Source organism: Aphis gossypii, chromosome 3 (genome assembly GCF_020184175.1).
Source record: "Aphis gossypii isolate Hap1 chromosome 3, ASM2018417v2, whole genome shotgun sequence".
In the NCBI taxonomy this organism is placed as follows: Eukaryota; Metazoa; Arthropoda; class Insecta; order Hemiptera; family Aphididae; genus Aphis; species Aphis gossypii.
The window spans coordinates 27051179-27073242 of NC_065532.1; the positions used below are offsets into that span (position 1 = coordinate 27051179).

Genomic DNA, 22064 nt, shown 5'->3' on the forward strand with positions numbered 1-22064 from the left:
GTCGTCGTAGTCGTCGGGTCGTCCACATAATAGAGAATATTATTATTATTACGCGCGTGTGTGTATGTGTGTAGTGTACGCGAAAAAAAAAATACACAACTATATGTTATTAAATTGTAGGTACCCATAATATATACAAAGACCGTATATTATAATCATTATAACTATCAACTTCACCAGGTTCTGTACTACAGTATAGAATATTTTTTTATATCGGTTTAACAGATATCATGTATATTATAGTAAATATATAGGTGCACAAGATCGATGAAATTTTTCAAATCAATTGGGGTTTTTTTTTTTAAAGTTTAAAAACCACTATTTTAACGGCGAGTTACTGGCGGTTTTACGGTGGTTTTTTTATTAATATTTATTTCATTATTTGTATGTCGCAGTCTCCTAAACGCCGACTGCACTGTAATATCGATCAATCTAACCCGCGACCGCCTAATTTTATGGTTTTTATGCAATCGTAACGTACTACATATTTATATAATCTGTAGGATATATTAAATCAAATTATAAATATAATATTTATATACAATTCACGTAGGTGGTTTATTTTATACATCACTATTTATATTAAATGTTTAAGAATTAAAATAGGTACTAACCTTAAAACAGATTACAGACGAGATGTAATTTATTATACTACATTAAAAATTTTTTATTTGATTTATAAAAAAAAAAAATAATAATTTTACTTTAACAGAATGTCAGATCAAGTTAAGGTTTTTTACTCCACAAAAAAAAGAGTGAAGTATTATTACATTCCAATCTGAATAAAACTGGTTAAGATTATCTATATGTGTAAATTAAAAGAGACACGCATAGACAAAGATAAAATTAATACCATACACACACAAGTACGTACACAACACATACTTATTGTAAATGACGAGAAAAAAAAAATTGGAGTGAGTATATATTTTATTACGATTTGCGATTTAATTGACCGTTGCAAATTAAAAGTTTTAAGCTTATAGTAATTATGAGTATACATAGCAAACATAAAAAAGTTGTATCCTGTATAGATATTACTGTCAATCAAAACAATCGTTTAAAAAATAGCTCTAAGTTTAATCTCTAGAATCTTTTCAAGAGCTAATTATTTTCTGTCACAAAAGAATTAATTTCTTATGAACACAATAATAAAAAAAATACTAATAGTACTTTTTTATGGCTTAAATCAATTATACAACATAATATTATAAATAAAATATTATTATTTTTAATGTTTTTGGAGGAGAAATTTTAAAAGCTTACACTAACGAGAAAGCGCGAGCATTACAAAAATAATATGAAAGAACGGTATACATACGTAAATAATATCTAACATTTTAATGGTAAGTTTTTAATTTTTTATAATTTTTAATTTTAAACAGTTTTTAAGTTTCATATAAAAATAAATACGGTCCAAAAAAAAAATCAGAAAAAATTAACACTGACGAAATAATATAATAAATTCATTGGAGGGTGTGTATTTTGCAGTTCATATAATATACTTTATATAATATTTTCCTAATTGAATTCCCGTAAAATTAGACTTCGCGAAGTGCGAGAATAGTCTTGTATACGTTTTAATGACAAAACGGCCCAAAAATTGAAACACATAACAATAGGTTATACGTTTGCTTATAGCCGAAAAACTACTTTTTAAAGTCGTTTAGAACAATACCAGTATATAATATAAATGCAATTTAATGCATACATTTTTAATTAATTATCAGTTCTCGATTCTCTTAACATTATTAATTACACAAAATTATACAATACGCATCTATAAGCCATCATAGTATCATATACTATAGTTACTATACATCATAATTATACTAAGTTTAGTCGTAACATCGTATATACACGGCGTACAAGTGATTCGGATTTCGCACTCGCGGGAATTTTCTACACAGTTTGAAATGTATTCACAATATTGATGATCGTGATGAGAATAAGTACAAAAAAGATAACTACAAAAAAAAAAGCCTATACGCGCATACCAGCCACGCTGCGATAAAATTGATGGACGCGGACGACAGTTAATCAGGCGCGAATGGATAGACAACAAACGACTGGATGAAAACGTATGCGGCGTTCGCTCGCGCGCGGTTGGAGGCTAAACGCCACCACACTGTGCCTTGAACGCTGTCTGGATGACGAGGCACAAAATGTGTTGGATACAATGCTCTCAAATTAGCTGTATATTTGATCGCGGTGTAAACGATTTGAATTCAATGTTTCTCTAAAGATATGACTCACGACTATACACACATACACACACACACACACACACTTATAATATTTTACAACAACAACAACAACAATTATAATAATAACGTAGCGTTTATGCGATATAAAGCCAATTAAGATGAAAAGAAAAAAACCATTCAATATCGCTGCGGCATGTTGGTGCAGCGGTTATTGTCCAAGTCGCACGCTGTTTACATAACAGTATTGTACCGTGGTTATACGGTCATCAAAAGCTGGTAAGACGTCGCGATGTGTTTATAACTTGGACCGTTCCGTATTTACCAAAGATCGATGTAAAAAGAATAAAAATAAGAATCCTACGCGATACACATACGTGTGTAAGTCGTATATCCACGAATATACAGTGATACACCAAGAATGCATAACCCGTTTTTTAATTTAATTTAATTTTAATTTAACAATGAATTTTTTCAAATTCTGATTTTTGGAATTTTTGTATATGTAAATACTACTAAAAGGCCATATTTTCAAGATTTTTTTTTAAAAAATTTAGAATTTGGAGATACAAACATCTATTTTTTAAATAACCCTCCTCTTTCAAATTTAAATTATTATATGCGGATAATTTCTCTCAACATTTATACATATCAAACATCAAAATTCGAACTAATATTTTCTTTTTTTGGTTAACTTTGTGTACAAAGAATAATATAAGGTCCGTGGAAATTATGGTTGGTAACATATAGAGACTAAATATAAGTATATTTAAAAATTCCAAGTATCTCAAATTTAACTAACTCATTATTAATTAAATTAAAAAATGGGGATGAGCAGGCTTGATAAATCACTTTGTACATATCAACCAACGTCGTTCAGTGGTTTTTCCTTAGGATTTTTTTTTCTTAAAATATTTTATTATATTGTTACAATATTATATTACATTAGTGATATTACATACGAAACAAATCGCATACAGCACTGTGTTTATGTTATGTGTCGTAATCGGTTAATTAAATTCCTGTACGTTATAATAATATAATACTCTTGGATTTAATCGAAAATTATCCGCACATGCCCGTGGGACGTTAAGGAAAACGTATTGCAATAATTGTGTAATTTGTTTTAATTCAACAGACCCGATGATTGTTTGTTGAGTAAACTACAGTAGCAATACAGAAACGAACGCATATAATCGTACATTCGTACGTCATATTATCAATAACACTGCAGTCAGACACTCCAATAGTATTAGTAATTACCAGCTATAATGCGCATAAAGCGGGCAGTTGGCTAGTATAATATGTATAGTATGCAGTTGCAGTAAGCATACAGATTTCGTTTTCAATTCAGACCACCGACCGTGTAATTTTATAGAATATGCACTCGAAATATTCTAGGGATTTTCGGAATTTTAAGAACCGTACGGTATTTCGATTGGTAGTTAAATACTCAATCGAAACGACCAAGAACTGGTTCGGTCACGTGCGTGTTTTCCTTGCAGCAATCGTGTCGATAGAATCAGTGGCAAAACAGCATTTTACCCGACAAAAAGACATTCTCATATGTAACAAACGCGCTCGCGTGAGTACACACACACACACACTCAATAGCTATATACATGATATACTGGTATATGTATAATAGCCGTACGAGCACACATCGTTCAGCACTAAAATATACGTACATTACATTAATATACGTATTATGCTCAAGCACTACAGCAGAGGTATTCAAACTTTTTCATTGCATACATCTTTTAGCATTATTATGGCTCCAAAATTATTGAAGATGTCAAAAACATATAAATATTTAAATTTGTTATTTAATTAAAATAATATTATATCGTTTAACTATCATTTATTAAAATGAAACGAATTAATCATTATTCATTATGTTTATACACAGAAATCAAATGTTTACGTAGATACTTAGAATAAAATAAGAAATAAATTTCCGTAACGTCGATATTGCAATTCGTAAAGTCGTTATAATTTATTATAATATAGCTATTTATTATTTTTCCTTTTGTATTTCGCGGTTCCCTTGTAGACCAACACTCGCGACGCCCTTTATAGCAGCGCCAGGACGTTTAAACACCTCTATTCTATGGACTATACGCCCGCATTAAAAAAAATGTCTAGTATTCGTTTTCCAATTGATTTCCAGCAGTGTACGAATTAATTACCAATTTTATTTTGTCTAATTTTACAATTCGATAATTTGTGTGGATTCGATTTATAGCGGAAAATGATTTGAAAAGGCAAAAAACAGACTTTTAACACAAAAATCAAAATAATTATAACCAACCCCTATATAAGAGCGCGCTTATACGCTAAAATTTACACACATAATCATATACAATATATACACAATACATATGTATGCGATATGCCTAACGCGCGGATTTCGCAACTATATACATAAAGTGTATAAATAGTATATATAACATGTTTAATATAATACACATAAATGTTCGACCGTCGTTGACATTGAATGCAAACGACCTATTAGTAGCGAAAAAAACAACCTTTGCCGTACACACGCCGCATATAATATTAGTTATAATATATTGCTATATATAACCTAGGCACAATATATATATACCTACCTATTAAATCTAATACAACAGTCTAAATTCTCTAAGACAACGAAACGAAAGAAAAAAAAATACGCACACATTTATAATAATAAAATACGTGACCTAGTATACATATTCCACGGCAACTAATATAATATAGCGCACGCGCGCATAGAACAAAAGCTTCATAACAATAATAATAACAATCCCTCGCGGCGGCCGGGCCGGTGACATTGCGGGCGCGCGCGCGCGCGCAGATCAAACGATTATTATTATAATAATACGTAAAACGACGACGACGACGACGACCGCGACGTGGCCGCAATAATAAAAACCACGCGATAAGTAATAATAATGCTAACATATTATAAAATATATATGACTCGATTAATTATTCGGTTCGTACGGTATACATATATAATATCCGTGCAGATATAATGCGCGTGTCCGAGACAGGTACCCAAGTATCGTTATATATCTGTACAGCGGTACGGGTCATACTGCAGTGTTCTATTATTATGTGCATACGGACGACGGTGGTTTGCCCGGAGAACGGGTAAAAAACTATATTGCAACGAGCGATAGTCGACGACGGCGAATACAATGGGCGCGGGCAGCAGAGATACCCTGTGAAAACGACGATGACAACGACTGCTGTTGTAGCTGCAATATCGAAGAAGAAGAAGAAGAAAAAACCCAACGGGAGAACAATGAAGATCGCCCTCTGTCTTTTGAACGTGTTTTAATGGCCTGATGCCGCAGCATCGCGTGCACACGCGCATCATATTATATAGAGTGGCGCGCGCCAGGCTCGCGCGCCCGTTGCAGCAAAACATATATTATATATTATGCGCTCGACGACGACGGCGACGGCGGTGGTTTTTATATTTTATTCTCCTCTGGCTTATTATTATCATTATTATTATTATTATTATTACTATTATTATTATTATTATTATTATATATTATTATACTTCCCTCCCCCCTTTAACTATATGTACGCGTGTGTATGCGTACATAAGTACACCAGACCCCATTGTGCATCTATCACGCTCAAAAGAAAGAGAAACGAAATACCGCAAAGAATATTATATCGAATCGCTCCGCCATCGCCACCACCGTATAATAATGTTGATTTTTTTTTTTTATAGAACAATATAATATAAAGACCGATTTTATTATGTGAAATTGCTCGGCAGCAACGGCCGGATAACGATGCGGAACGATCAAAAACAATAATGTCCTTAAGGTAATAATATATACTATATATAGGTACTTAAATAAAATATATTATTTGCCGTTTACGCGAAAGCTGAGTAAAATTTCAACCATATATATTCACTACGTAATGTTGATTTCGATACATTTGTGCGTGTTGATTTCTTATTGATTGTATTACTCTTTATATACGTGTGTAGCACTTTTAAAGCGACACGCATGCGACAGAAGAAGTTCAGAGTTCGCAGACAATTATAAATTAATATGCGATGTGCTAAACACGCATAGGCAAAACGAAATTATACTATCGCCACTATCGGCCATCGCTAATATTATATAGAAAAAGTTGTTTCAAGCGACAAGATATATTTTTAAGAAGGTTATTTGATGATTACGAGTTAGCAATCAGAGATTTTAAATACATAAGAATGGCCGACATGGAGCTTATCCCTAAATCGTATACAATGCAGTTGACTACTCCGTTGATCGCGCGAAGATTCAAGTCTTTGCGGAGTGGAAACATATGTATTAGTATGAATGTAGATACGGCGAGGATATAAAACGAATATTAAGATTTAATTTTAAAAAATCCATAGGCACAATAATCATAGCAATATAGCATAATAATCTAATATGACTTAATTATATTTTTTTTTATTCTTTAAATTAAACAGTAATGGTATAACACATTATGAAAATTTCATTGGAGAACGATGTTTTATGACAATATTTTTTTCAAAGTTCGCAATTAATATAGCGATAGTTTAATTATTTTCAGTCAAAAACAATGACGGCGAGAGTACGGCCATTGCTAGTATCTATACTTTAAAAAATATCCTTGTACTGGAATAATATACAACAAGTAGATTTAACCTATTTAAATTTTAAACGAAAATAAATAGAACTTGAACTTATTTCGTGAACCATTGTTTATCAGCTTTGGTCCGAAATATTCGAATACCTGGCCGCTTAAACACGGCGAGGATAGGGAAACCAAAAAGATCACAACGACAATATAAATGAGCTGTACCGTATGCAGGAATAAACTATACCATACAAAAAGAGAGATAATATCCCTACAGCATGAGAGTTGTATGATAATATTCCGCGCGTTTTCTTTATGGTCATGTTATTATTCGGTTTTAATGATATCGCTAATCTCGTGCCTGTTCGCCCTCGTCCATCAAGTATACACACACAAGCACACACATACACAGACGCCATAACTGTACAAGTTATAGGAGTAAAATTATTAAAGTATTGACGAGGTGTGGCGGCCACAATAATGATCGGTCGTTATCGTTCCATTGTTCATACATCAAAACTATCAAGCAATACAATAGAATTGCACGATAATGACCGATCGTCATTATGTAGCGACATCTCAGTAGATATATGTATATATAGGCTGCTGGTACCCACTCGAGGACTTGCGCGGTACCCATTTTATATATTATTTTATATGATATATATATAATAAATAATAATAATAAAAATAATAACATACCTACGAGGTGCGCGGTCGCTCCGATGTGAATAAATCTTTGAATTAGATTATACGTGTTTTGGCTGACGTTCGAGAAACAAATGACTAATATGTTATTATTTATTGTAGTTGTGATCGCGCACTGTACACAAATCGCCAATTAATTTATGTGAAAACGCAGAATAGCCCGTTTAAATAGGTAAGATAGGTAACACTACTAGCACTATAACAACTTGAGCGTACAAGTAAAATTCTTTTGTATTTTAGACTGAACGCTAAAAAAAGCGCCAAACTTCGTGTCGTGAAATGTTGCCATTCTCTGATTGGTCCAACTATGTGGTACGATATGGTTTATACCACCATTTTTATGATTTCAACTGTGGTTACCACAAGGTAACCTCGTATACCATGAAAGTGGTAATATCCAACTTTTCAACGTGTGGTTATTGATTTTAATAGTGATAATAAATGATCACATATTATTATATTACAAAGTTTTTCCAGCAAGTGAAAACAGAATTATTCATTCGTGATATACCTATAGTGGTAGTCTAGTTAGTAGTCCACGATGGAGTACACTACACTGCGGTAAAATACACGACACGGTGTAGTGTGAACCCGGCTTAAATCATACTTAGCAATCCGGTATTTATGTTATGTTCGTAGAACCGTGATATACTTGAATTTGGTATTTGGTACAACCACAAATATATGAAAATAGTACCTAGTTTTTAAGCCAGGTTATCACTACGCCGTATCGTGTATAAAGTTGATTCAGCTTTTAACGTGTTACTAACATTTTATCGTCAATACGTGTTAAATATATGAAACAACGACTAGATACGGTGTAATTCGAATCTTACTTTTAAAGTTATAAAGTCTATAGTACTAAACACTTGAAGTTGAAACAACACAAGGCGATTTTCGAGTATAGATAACAACAACAACAACTTTAAAAACATGCAGCATGCGCAAAAGGGTTAATGCTGCAGAAAACGCGTAATTCCAGTTATCCAGCCTATCCAGGTAAAAATATTTTAACTCTCAAAGATAGGTAGTTTTTTTATTTCCTTTGTACTTATTTTCTAACCAACGTAAAGTTAATACGGTGAAGCATAAATGATCACCTGAAATTAATATATAAAACTCAAATCGCTTTGCGAATGAAACGATCATTGCTTCGAATTTAATACACAATATAATGTAATACGTCAAAAATTTATTTCAAAATGTTAGGTTAGGTTAAAAAGTCTCACAATTTTGCAAAATATTATTTTTCTGGAAAGATGTGAAGTGAAATATAGAAAATATTAATATAATTTCAAAATAATAAAATGTATTTGATTCCTTTACCCAGGCATTATCGTACTGTAGTAAATATAAGTAAGAAAAATTGTTTCCGGAGCGATTTTATACACAATTATCATATTTTATCCTATTAGTACCTCTACCTATAATATCCGCCGTGACGCGTACACGTGCACGTATACATTGTAAGTTCCAAGGAACTTGAAACGGGTTTACGCACTTGGATAAAATGTATGTTAATGTGTCACACACGCACACACATATACATATACGCACATTCTAGAAGGGTATTATTTACAAGGTCTTTGGGTTGTTCAGCGATTAAAACTAGTCTGAAAAAGAACTGCGAAAATGGAAAATACTAGTATAGGTTTATATAAATATATATATACCCATATAGTGTATGTCACCATATAAACGTTCCCTTCAGAATATAAAACACACTAGCGGACGCGCGTGCTATGTATATATATATGTATTAACACTTTGATATTGTTTCGTTATTTTAAAAGCTATACATATATATAATGTAACATAATATATAAATATAAAATATATACACAATAAACGATAGATCAGTGTTTTGGTATGATTTATGACGATGCGTATATATTATACGACTGTCTATTGCGAACTCTTTTTTTTGCTTCGAACAAATCGCTTTTCAAATCTTAAATAAAAAAAAAAATAATAATAAAAATAAATACGATTTTTTCCGTTTGAGAACATACCAAGATTGTTGTTTGGGTAAACAAAGAACGGATGAAAAAACTGTATAGGTAATAGGCATACATTATATTATATGATATATATAAACGCCAATTCATCACTATACGACGACACTTGATGACTGTACCGAGTATATCGTCGTATACCTATACAATACAGTGTACACGAGCATTATCAATCACAAATGTTTATCGATCGTGTCTAAGATTACAAGTGTATAATTATGTATAACGTTGGTGTATAAGTAGAAGAATCGCATTATACTTTGTTAAATATAAAATTGTCTACCTATAATAATATTATACGTGAATTTCACACTCCACCGAAACGTTCTCGTATAATTATTTTTGTTAAATACATTTATTTTATTTCGGTGATAGTTCTAACTTCTAATAGGAATCCTATTTTATATTAGATATATAACTTGAAAAAACAAAAAACATGTAATGCATATTATGAATTATGACATTTCGACGTCTTAATATCATCCATATATAAAAAACATTTAGAAAAATGTCCACCCCGACGCAGTTCTCATTATACCGTTTCTTTATAGAGGTGTCTTTAAATAAACAATAATAATTATATTATCAAACATATTATATGATTCGAACCGTGACCTATTTAAATCGATAATTAATATCAATGAACAATGTAAAAATCATATTTGAAGCTATGTATATAATATATAAGTACAATGTACATGATAAGTAACACATTGAGTAGGTCACACAGTTAAAGGACGCAAGTATTGCGAATCGCATAAAATCACTGTAGATGAGTAAACGAATTTGTCACAATATGACGAACAAGTAATAAAACCATAAGTATAACCAGTAGAGTTTTCCACAGAGTATAGGTAGATTATTAAAAAGTTATTAATAATTAATGTAATCGTTGAGCTTTGACAAACCTACATTGTTGATTTTAAAGTGGTTATTGACGTTAGTATATATTTTTCAGAAAACCTACAACAAAGTAATAGATAAGGTACTTACATAGTTCGGTTATATTGTATTGAAATTAAATTTATACGCATTAACCATTTTGGAGGTTTATCTTGAATATAAATTGTACACGATATTAAATACATAATTAGGTACCTATTCAATTGTTATTCTTTTATGCAATAATGTAATGCCTATAAAAGGTATCCTTCTTATATAATCATACTTCTATTTTATTCAAGAGATATTAGAAAAACATATGACATAATAATTAATAGTAGGTATAATATATTGTAAAAAAAATTAAGACGATAAAAATCAATGATTAATAGTACTATAATCTTATATTTAAGTATTATATTTATTTGGTTCATATAAATACGGCAACATTTTTACGTAGGTACCTAATTCATTAACGTATAGCTATTAATACATTAATTTATAATGTTATCAATTGTAATAGCTAATAGTAACTAATCAGAGTGCAATTTACTACTTTATCCCTTTGTTAATATATAAAACTGCACATTTAAAGTATATTCAATTTTTTATGTGTAAAATATTAATTGTGCTATTTATTTAATAATACATCACTGAGTTTATTTTTATGAAATTACTGCTTCCGTAAATTAAAGAAATATGGTATTAATCATGGTTCACCCATATTCTAGTCTTCGTAGAAATGAAAAAAATATAAATACTTTTGTGAAACGTAAGAATATAAAATATAATAGATACACAGGTTTATATTCATTTTTTTTTATTTTATATAATTTTTAATATATTTTAGAATATTTGCTATCATTATATGTTATATTTAAGAATCATACAACCAAATAGTAAATGCCAAATGGGTCTTCATATAGAATATTAGTATTAAATCGACTATGAATATATAATAGCCACTAGGTACATAATAATATGTATGGATAAAACATAATAATAATATGTATAAATAACTTCGTGATGAATGTACGCGTTTATTAATTAATGAGTAATTTTGTTTTGTTTATAAAATATAAAGAAACAATTCACCTATAACTGATATCTATTTAACATTATATAATTATAACAAATATATAGTATTATTTATATATATATAATATATATACATTTTTTAGCTATCAGAAAAACATGAAAATATTGACTTTTACAGAGTCAATTTTAATCTAAAACAAATAATTGTATAAAACATTATTGTAGGGACTTATACAATTTTAATCTTTCAAAAGCAATGTTAAGTTCAGAAATATAGTTCATAACAAATTAAGCTCCAATAATATATTAACCAAACTCATGTGCTCCTTTAATTGGCTTGGCCATTGTCAATTAGTAATTACTAATTTCACCATTACATAATAAAATTATTGATGAAATGATGAACAATAGTACCTATGAAATGCCTTGTTCTTCACTTTGGCGGCAACATAAACATTATTTTTAAGGCTATTGAAAAATGTAGATAAATCCTCCCTACCTTTAATAGTTATAAGTACGATTTTTACCGATAACCACACAGTTTGGTTACATTTAGTGTGATCCACACTAAAACATAATAGAACAGGTATATAGCTGTAAATGTATTTTCTTGGGTAAAATAATAATCATACCCCGAAGCCCGTAAGTGTTAGCCATGTAGATATATCGAGAATAAATTATAAACATATTATAGGTAAAAATTAATTAAAATCAAAATTGAAAACCCATTTATCTGCAAATATATCTATCTTATCTGTTAAGTAAATAACAATCATAATAATTAATAATAAAACTGTATAAAAAATAATTAATCCAAAAATAGTGGTTAGAAGTGACGGAAACTTAATTTTATTCCGAAACACGAAAGAGGAACAATAACTCAATAAGTAATTATTGCATTATGCAAGCCGAATTTGATTTTATTTATTATAGGGCATAACTAGTATAAAATATTTACTAACAGCGGGATTACAGTTTTAAAATTATGCATTATAATTAAATATTCGATTTAAGTTATCAACCAACTCCCACATAATGGTTCCGCATTACTAAGTAATCATGTAGATTTATATATTCTTAACCGCTATAAGTCATTCTATAGGTAAACATTTAAATTTCAGTATACAACATTAGTTTTATTCAATTTACAAACAACTAGGTATAGTTATTACTAAGACTATACTACAAAACATATATTATTTAACTCAATTTAATTCTATATCAGTTCAATTCTATATACTCACTATGTATTCAAAAAATTAATAACCAATTGTATTATATATTTGTTTTAGGTTTACCTATTGAACACTGTTCACAGCGAAGAAGAGATCTGAGATCGTATACTAACAGCAGGAATGATATTCTATAGGTACTGCAGTCAAGTCTTGATAGTTTTAAAATCGAGATGACTTAAATTTATTCACTATCCTTTAATAATAATTCTTATACGCCTAATGTCATATTTCACGAAAACAATTTGTTCGCTATGTACCTGTATATGTTACGAATAAGGTCCAAAAACGAATAGTGTAAACATATATTAAGTCGGTAATACAAATCGTATTCAGATGAACAGTAAGATTACAAATATTATTTAATCAATTATACAAATATAATATAGTCAGAGTGCTGTGGATAATTTAAAAACTATTCAGGTAATTTATGAAATAAACCTTTTATAAATAATATTTTTTCATTTTGCTTGTATACTTTCTTTAGATAAACATTTATACTACATTTTATGGCCTCATAAAATATTAATTGTAGGTGATTCCTGGTGTATAGTGTACACACTATTCTTTTTTCGTATTTTACCCGTAACATATATATTATATTATATTATATTATACTGATCGCCGATCGGAGAGAGAGAGGTCATGTGAACAAAAATATCGGTCCACCCCAAGAAAAAATATCCTGCGCAGATTGATCATTCATCACAGTATCACACAATTTTTACGTTTTTTATGGTATCGAATACGGTTGAATATTGGTTTAACAGATATTATATTATACACGTCGAACCCGATCAATCTGCATAATAATATAATAACGTATATATTATAATGCTATATTATGATAATATAAGAGGTACCTACTGTGAGAACATCGACTTTTTTTACTAAACCAAATTGCAGTAGGTGTGTATAAATATGAGAAAATAAAATGTGTATAAATAAAGTTGCCTATTAAATATATTATTCCTACTCGGCCATAAAAATGTATAATATTATTATAACGCTGCCGCAACGACAGTAGACTCCGCAATGGCGTCAGTAATAATATGTAAAATAAGAAAATAATAATAATAAGTGCCTATATACGCACGTATACATTTGACTGTAGGTGTATTTAGATTTGTTTCCTTCGCCCGTAGGGGGACACGCGCACAACAGCACGAAAACAAAATACGCGTACCTAATAACGCAGCATAATGTATATAAAACGACGAGGAAAATTTCTTTGACGAATCATACAGGCAAAACGAACGATTGAAAACTCCACGATTAGCAATCTTTACAGCTGGATCACGAACCGGCAAAACGCGTAATATTATACCTGTACGATTGAGTTTGGGCCTGAAGCCCCAAATTGTAACGCCTAAACACACGCCGCTTTCCGAATAATAGACCCAGCCAAAGCACAAGGTTAGGAGGTCGCTGATGTACTTACCAAGCTGAAAGGCGTTGCAGTTTGCAGTACGGTTAAAGCCTGGTTGCTCAAAAGGGTTCGAATACGGTCCGTGAAAATGTTCTATAAATCAAAGACGTTACGAGTGTGGTGATAGACACTACCCCATTGAGCTGTACCTTTTCTTACGCATTTAATTGTTTTTTATATAATATTCTATAAATATTAAATATAGTTATTCGAAATCGAAATTAACGCAAGATTATAACCAATTTAAGCTATAGACGCTGCACATTATAGCCGGCAATAGATTTTTTACAAAATACGAATCTCTCATAAACACAATATTGGTCTAATATTAGTGATATATATATACATATTATATATATCCTGCAGATCTGCTACTGCCACAACGTAACGCACAAAGGTTGGTATCTTACTTATACGTCTATTGTATGATCGCGGTATAAGACACTGATTATATACAATATATGTATACACCGCGATGTCATATAAATATAATGTATAAATGTGTTGGGTTTCGTTTTCTCCTCGTGCTGCTGCTGCAATAATAAGCGCTGCTGCGGTTTTCCTCGAGAGTGTACCTTTAATACACCACATCGGTGTCGCCGCCCGCCCATAATATATACCGCCGCAGTGTACCCACCTGTGTATTATAGAGACGCCTGGTATATCCACCGCTGAATACAATATATACCCCATAGGTACAATCTAATTGCCTGTCATGACGTCTAAACAATGAAGCAATGAATCCTAATGAATGAAGATGTTGACACTAAAAAGAAACGACGGACGTCTCCGTCTCAGATATATAAATTTGCTATACGCGTCCTATATACTTGTATACATATTATATGCGATGCACGCATTCAAAACTATAACAATTCATTACACAATTATTTCGTTTGTACCTATATGCGACGACGACAAGACTGCGTATAATAGGTAGGTATCTAAATAGTATGTTATATTATTTTACTATACGCGCGGCATACGGCAGTTTCGAAATTGGTACAGTCGTATATATTATTAAATTGTACACTTAATCATAATATATTGCTGTTGCCTGTTATAATACGGTGAAAGACATTATAACGCGTCTTATTACCCTGTCGGCCCTTTCGGTTTCGAATTAGGGCCATCTGCAAATGTTCAGGCATAAACTGCACTTTTCTATCTCTTGGCCGCAAGACGTAAAGAGACATTTCGAGGATGTTAATTCTGATTTGTACACGATATAATATATGATATCTTACTAAATAATTTGTATATATTTACTAAAACCATTTAGGTACCATTCCATCCTTACGCTTTATCACGAACTTCTACGTATTTTCAATAAGACAATAAATTATTGGAACGCTGCTTTTTGTATTTATAAAGACCGAGCTTATAAAGAAGTATATACCTTTAATATTAATTATTAATGCTCAATCTTACATAGGTATCTAAGAAAAATGTTTTATTGTTTATTTTCAAGTTAATGCAAGTCAACCATATAGTACGGACTACAGGTAAATGACTTATTTCTGATACGCCTGAATGTAATAAAAATATTGTGTTATTATTAAAACATAAAAATTTTTTTACATTTTTATCAATTAAGCTTCGACAACTAAGAATGGACATTAGCTGTAAAAATGTTTTTCTATTGAGGTAGGGTACGGTGTGACAGGTTGGTTGATTTAGTCTTTGGAACACGTGTTCCCGTATATAGGACATGAATTCATCGTTACGAATCTGGATGGTCACCCACTCGAGAGCTAGTAATATCGAATAATGCTTGACCACAGCACTATCCAATGAATGTTGTCAAAAACTATACGTGCCTATGCTACATTATGCTTACTTATTTATTATATTTTTTAATAATTTATTGTTTAATTAAAATCAACTACAGTTCTTGTATTAAAAAAAAATAAGTGTAATCATCATAATAGCCATTATTACCCTAAAAGAAACCCACGCACTGTTATTATGATATTAGAACCGTAAAGGTCATATTAGTAGTATATTTTTTTGTTGGGAGGAGAAGGGCTGTATTAAAGAACAATCTAAAATAACTGCGATACCTTTCTGTCAACAGAACTATTATATAAGGACGATAAATAAGTAAAATGTATTATAGTAGAAAACATGGAGGAGGTCCGAGGCCCATTGAATGTCATGGTTAAATGCCCAGCAATAGTACAGAGGACGCAAAATGTTGTTTTGCAAAGGCGCATATGAAAGCTAGTTATACTGCAGCACTATAATAGATGTCTCCCCACCATCAATGTTTGCGGTCTGTTAAGTCTTACGATAATATCAAACACATACACACTACCAGTATCCTCGTATTTCGAATTTATTGTGTGAAGATGTACACTACGATTAAAAACAGACTGATGTACACGCAAATGTTGTCGATACTACGCGATTAGCGGAATACTGAGGATAGATGGTCTATAATGTATTTGATAATATGCGCGGTACATAATATTATTAAAATCACAAAATATTTATAAATATAAATGGAAACTCATATCGCTATAACGTAAATTACGCAAATCTGTTGTTTACGGGAACTATACTTTATATATAATATGTTATTATTAAGTTTATATGTATTATACACATCATCACCTACTGACTTATGACTCCCTCGCGATTGAAGACAATACTCTTCTAGTAATATTATTATAGAATATTAATTCGTACTATAATTACTATAATTTCCTTACTCTTCTAAAATAGCCCAGACGAAATCTCCTAGTATGTTAACGCGCAGGATAGGTTTGAGATGTCAATAAATCACCTTCGTACTACATAGATTTACCTAATATATATATAATATTATTGAGAAATCAATGGTATGTTTCAATTAGATCGAAAAACAGCGCAATGACGCTGCACTGCGGATGCAATACTTCATGTTATAATATATACATATACACATATTTTCTGAGCATTGTACACGGGTATAGTCGGTTATGAATTATGATTGTACAACGGTAAAACGCGATATTTTGTTTGTATAACGATATATAAATAAATTATGCACGTAATACATAGTGTAATAGTTATGCGTGATGTCAAAATCTTCATTGCGCGCGCGTTATATCTAGACTGCGTCGTGGCAGATAATAAATAATATAATAATATATAGGGTTATATACGTTTTATAGTGTGTACTTACCTGGTGTCGAGTCATACAATATAGATAAAAATCGTTCGAGACCGTTATGTCAATGGTACATATAATATATATGTATAATACGTTTGCAAATATATAACACGAAAAATTCGTGAAGCAAGGTGTAACGTGCAAGACTAAATACACTCAAAAAGTCACAACAACTGAACAAATCTATAAGAGGCGAGTGGATAATAATATATGATACTATTAGCCTCGGTCGAATCTCGGTGTAGTCTACGTGCATACAACTGTACCGGTCAACGAAATATCATACATAACTACATAAGCATTCGCAAACGTTCAGCACTACATTGTTCACAAGTCGTGATAAGTCATACGGTAAACATGGTTTGGTCGTATTATAGTAAAATATACATGTAAAACGTAAAAGAGTCATTTTAAGGTTTAGGTAGGTGTTTATTCGTGGCCTCGCTAACATCTATAGTACAAAACACACATCAAAAGTAAACTGATTTTTTTTATCTAATCGCTCCATCACTCTTTTTACATAGTATAAACGTTGATACAGCCAAATCCGCCACACCTATGTAACTATTCTGAATCCGACAATTATCTTACTCGTTCGCGGCATGTAGGTACACAATATGTTGATGATTGGTGTACATATAAACGGCATCGATATTCGGTGTTTTATACTTTGGCGGTCTCGCGCGTGACATTATTCAGATAAAAATAATGCGATTTTTGCATAAGATGGCCTTCGAAAAATGAATCAAAGGAGCCGAACACGATGCTATTGGATTTCATGAATTTTTATTTTTATTATCATATAGGTCGCGTATATTCATTTCCATCGGCATTAAACATTTAATATTACTTATCATGATTTTCGAAGACCAGTATTTATATATAATAATAGTTAATACCAACTACATAATGGCGAGTGTGCGTCGTACAACACGTCGTTTTGGATATGTTTTTCCACGATATAACATATACGCTCTATGCACGAATTCACTCAAGTTAGGGGTATCTATCTGAAATATCTATACAGATGCAGCGACTACCAGAAATTGTCGGAAACCTATATAGGTATCTTGCTGAAGCTTCGGCTGTATATAGCGGCGGAGCGCCGGAAGAACCAGTGTCCGCACTCCGCACCCGAAATTCTTATTCACCTAGTACTTTATGCTTATTGTAGGTAATCATTAATGTGATATTATCCCACAATACGATATTCCGCACACGCTTGAAAACGACGATCGTAATACGCATTTCCGCCGCGCACGCGAGCTATATAGTTAGGGGGTCATCTACCGCCGCGCGGCGTGGCACCTGTTGCACACGTCGGCCGTTTCCCTACAAATAATTATCATAAGAATATTATATTTTACGCGCGTGCAATTACACACACATATTATTATATTAATATACAGTATATATATATGCAGCGCGTACAATAGAAAACCGCTCCGGGGCGGTGCAGCAGCAGCAAGCAACGAGGTGTGGAGCAGTAGGAGTATTAAACACATATGGGACGCAAACATCTGGTCGATTTCGGGCCCGTCGTCCTGTCGGCTTTTCCAACGAAAAGTCCGCGAGTACCGATTCGCCGGCACAAAAGATCCGCCGTTTCCGGTCCTGTCCTGGAGTTCCGCCGGAAACGGCGCTACGAAGACGAAAAACCGCACGGCACGTCCGAAAACGTTTCGCAACGCGCGCGTTCGGTCGCGCGTGGGCTAAATCTTTTTTCACTGCGTGTGGGCACACTGGTTTCAAGTGTAACACACTATTTGAAAACTTCCCGTCGACGCGGCCCGCGCGCTGGTGGGCGTCTGCGGCGCTCACGTAATTATTGTTGTGCGGACGAACTCACCGGTAGTGGGCGACAATAATATCGGACATGAATAAGAGTATATGTGTGTGTGTAGCCTTCTATACGCATATATATATATATATATATATATATTATATTACGATCTTGAGGCGTGTGCGTGTCTGTGTATCGACGCGTCGCCACTGCGAATTGGGAAACGAAATTAAAGAGAAAAAAATATGTGTACATACTCGTATATCCTATGTATTTAAGTATATTATACAGACACACACAAACGAAACGACTGACGACGAAGACGACGTCCCACGTCGTCTCACACGCCCAAAATTTCGAAAAAATATAAAGTTACGCGACCGATATACACGTCATTTTTCCGATTTCCGAACGAGTTTTTATTATACCGTACGTGCAAAACTCTTTCGATCGTTATAATCTTACTTCGTAGTACTGCAGAGTGCAGACAAAGTGTTGTGGATTATTATATTTTTTTTTCGAAACATAATATTGCGTTTATTTAAAACGTACAAGGGACAGTGCTTAGAAGTGGACGGGGTATAGAGAGATACAATTTTAAAACATTTCAATATAGTCAGTTTTCGTTTTATTATCGTTTATAATATATAAATGTTATATTACATAACATATAATATGTGTACTCACAGTTGATCGTAACGACATATATAATAAATATATGCGCAACGCACGACGTATATTGCAGCATTTATGTATATTACAATTATACTATTTTACCGATAAATATCACAGACTTGATAACAATGGTCTATAATAGTAGGTATATATTATAATGATGTGTAGGTAACACCTATATAATAAAAATTCGGACTAGACCAAATGACGTATTTTGTTATCGACAATAACGATTATATATAAAGTTATAAAAGGCACCGTTCTTGTTTTCACTCTTAAACGTATAAAAATGTGCGTATATATTATATTATAATATATACATAGAATTTTCTCTAAAATATCTTACCACAATAAATTAAAAATATATAATATATATACGAAAAATAATAAATATATAATATACAACGATTTGTTTTTTTTGTTTTTTGTACAAAATAATAATTAAAAATAAAACTATATATATAAATATTATATAAAAAAAAAAACATAATAGTTTCATATTTACAAGAGTACAAAACGAGAGAGAGAGAGCTCATAAAAATACGCGTAATTACACATGATTACCGATAACTGCAATTTTTTTTTTTTTTTATATTCACGATTATTTATTAATTTTTTTATTCTCTATCCGTTTCTTAATCGTTACGCGATCGCAGCGTCCCGCCGCCGCTGCCGTTCTCACGACCTACGCACCGCCGATGCCGCGCCGCTGCTTACCGATCCCAGGCACGTAGTCGATATTATTATTACACTTTATTATATTATCATTATATAGGTACAATACGGCGAGGTCCGGTTTTTTCGATTATCGTGAAACGTAATAAATCCATGGTGATCCGTGCCAGTTAATCCCGTGGGAAAACCAAACGGGGCGGCGGTGTCGGCGAAAACCGTCCGGGAAAAACGTAGTAATCGCCTAGGTCGCCGTCGCAGCCACTGCAGCAACCGGTCCACGAGCGTAGGCATAATACTATCATCATTGCGACCAGCCGTCGCCGCCGCCTACACACGTGTCCGCCGCCACTACCACCCACGCACGGACAGCCGACCGTTTTTTAATGTTTTTTAATAATAATAATAATTTAACAACGACGATAATTGACCAATCAACGGCGGACCCCCTATATTCGTCACCAGACGACTCCCCCGGGGACGACCAGAAGGCAGCGTGATGCGCATAAATATTAAAAAAATATATCCATCATCGGCGATTTATATTATTTGTATTCCCCCCTACCTTCCCCACATCCATCAATTGATATTCGAACAAAATTTAACAACACCGTGCAGGGTTGCAAGACATCGAAAGCGGAACGCCATTAAATATTCTACATTTAAAAAAAAAAAAAAAAAAAAATCATTTGGGACGATAATGATAAATAAAAATTGTAGTTTCGATATTGAACACGACCCGGCAGTGGTAGAGTTGTGGTAGAAGCAATTTATTTAAGCTCTTACTATAATATATTAAAATATATTTATAAACTACAACACAGCAAAAAATAAAAACATAACACACAAAGCGAAAAACACTGCAATCAAACGTGGACGAATAGGATTTGCCTACGCTGTATACGTTGGCGTGACAATGTTCGGTTGAACTCATTGCCGGGGATAATCGCATGGTAATTGCATATTATATTATAATATTTCTACTTGTACAGACATAAAATGGTTCAGTCTATTTTTTTTTTATTCAAAATTTTTTATCCCGTCAATGTTGGTTCAACTGAACATTACCGTTGGTTGTGTGAATGGGATGCCATGTGAGGATATTGGTGTAATGGCAGCGGGGAAGTGCACTGTTGCTGATAATTGGCGGTGTGCATCAGGGGGCTGGGACTAGATGAGGGTATGAGATGAGCAGGCGGGGACATGGCCATGATGTGTTGGGGGTGGTGTTGCTGATGGTGTGGATGGTGGACAGGACTCTGTTGGCCGTACACAAACTGCCTTACTTTGGAATCATGGTCGTCACCAATGTTATAAGACAGATCAGTCTCCTCGAATCCAGTTGCTGACATGCGTTGATCCCCTGAGTTTGCACCCGATGAGGACGGACATGGGTCTGGAGAATTCAAGCATGTTTGAATTAGTGCTTTGCCAGCTTCAGAAGTAATCATCGGCTGTAACTTGCGAGTGGCAAAGGTATACACATGTCCCGTTTCGGATGCCACTAATAGCATCACTTGAGTGCCTGTTAATGTTGACAACTCATATGCCTGTAAAGGAACAAAAATCATGTGATTGTAGTGGAAATAATTCAAAAGAAAAGAGATAAATCAAGCAAATATTTAGGTATCACAGTATTTTAAAATAAATATTATGTTTTAGGT

At 32.6% G+C, this 22064-nt stretch overlaps 1 protein-coding gene and 1 long non-coding RNA gene across 2 annotated transcripts in view; one reads left to right on the plus strand and one right to left on the minus strand.

The window, feature by feature from the left end:
* The window catches only part of LOC114124883 (serum response factor homolog), a 72628-nt gene that overhangs the window by 47454 nt on the left and 3110 nt on the right, over positions 1 to 22064 (minus strand). The window contains exon 2 of the mRNA XM_050204321.1: positions 21687 to 21950. Coding sequence (XP_050060278.1) covers positions 21687 to 21950 — 264 coding nt within the window. The remainder of the gene's footprint in view (positions 1 to 21686; positions 21951 to 22064) is intronic.
* Positions 5850 to 7876, plus strand: LOC126551311 (uncharacterized). The gene is made up of 3 exons (XR_007605190.1): positions 5850 to 6035; positions 7620 to 7689; positions 7758 to 7876. It is a non-coding gene; the product is annotated as an uncharacterized LOC126551311 (long non-coding RNA).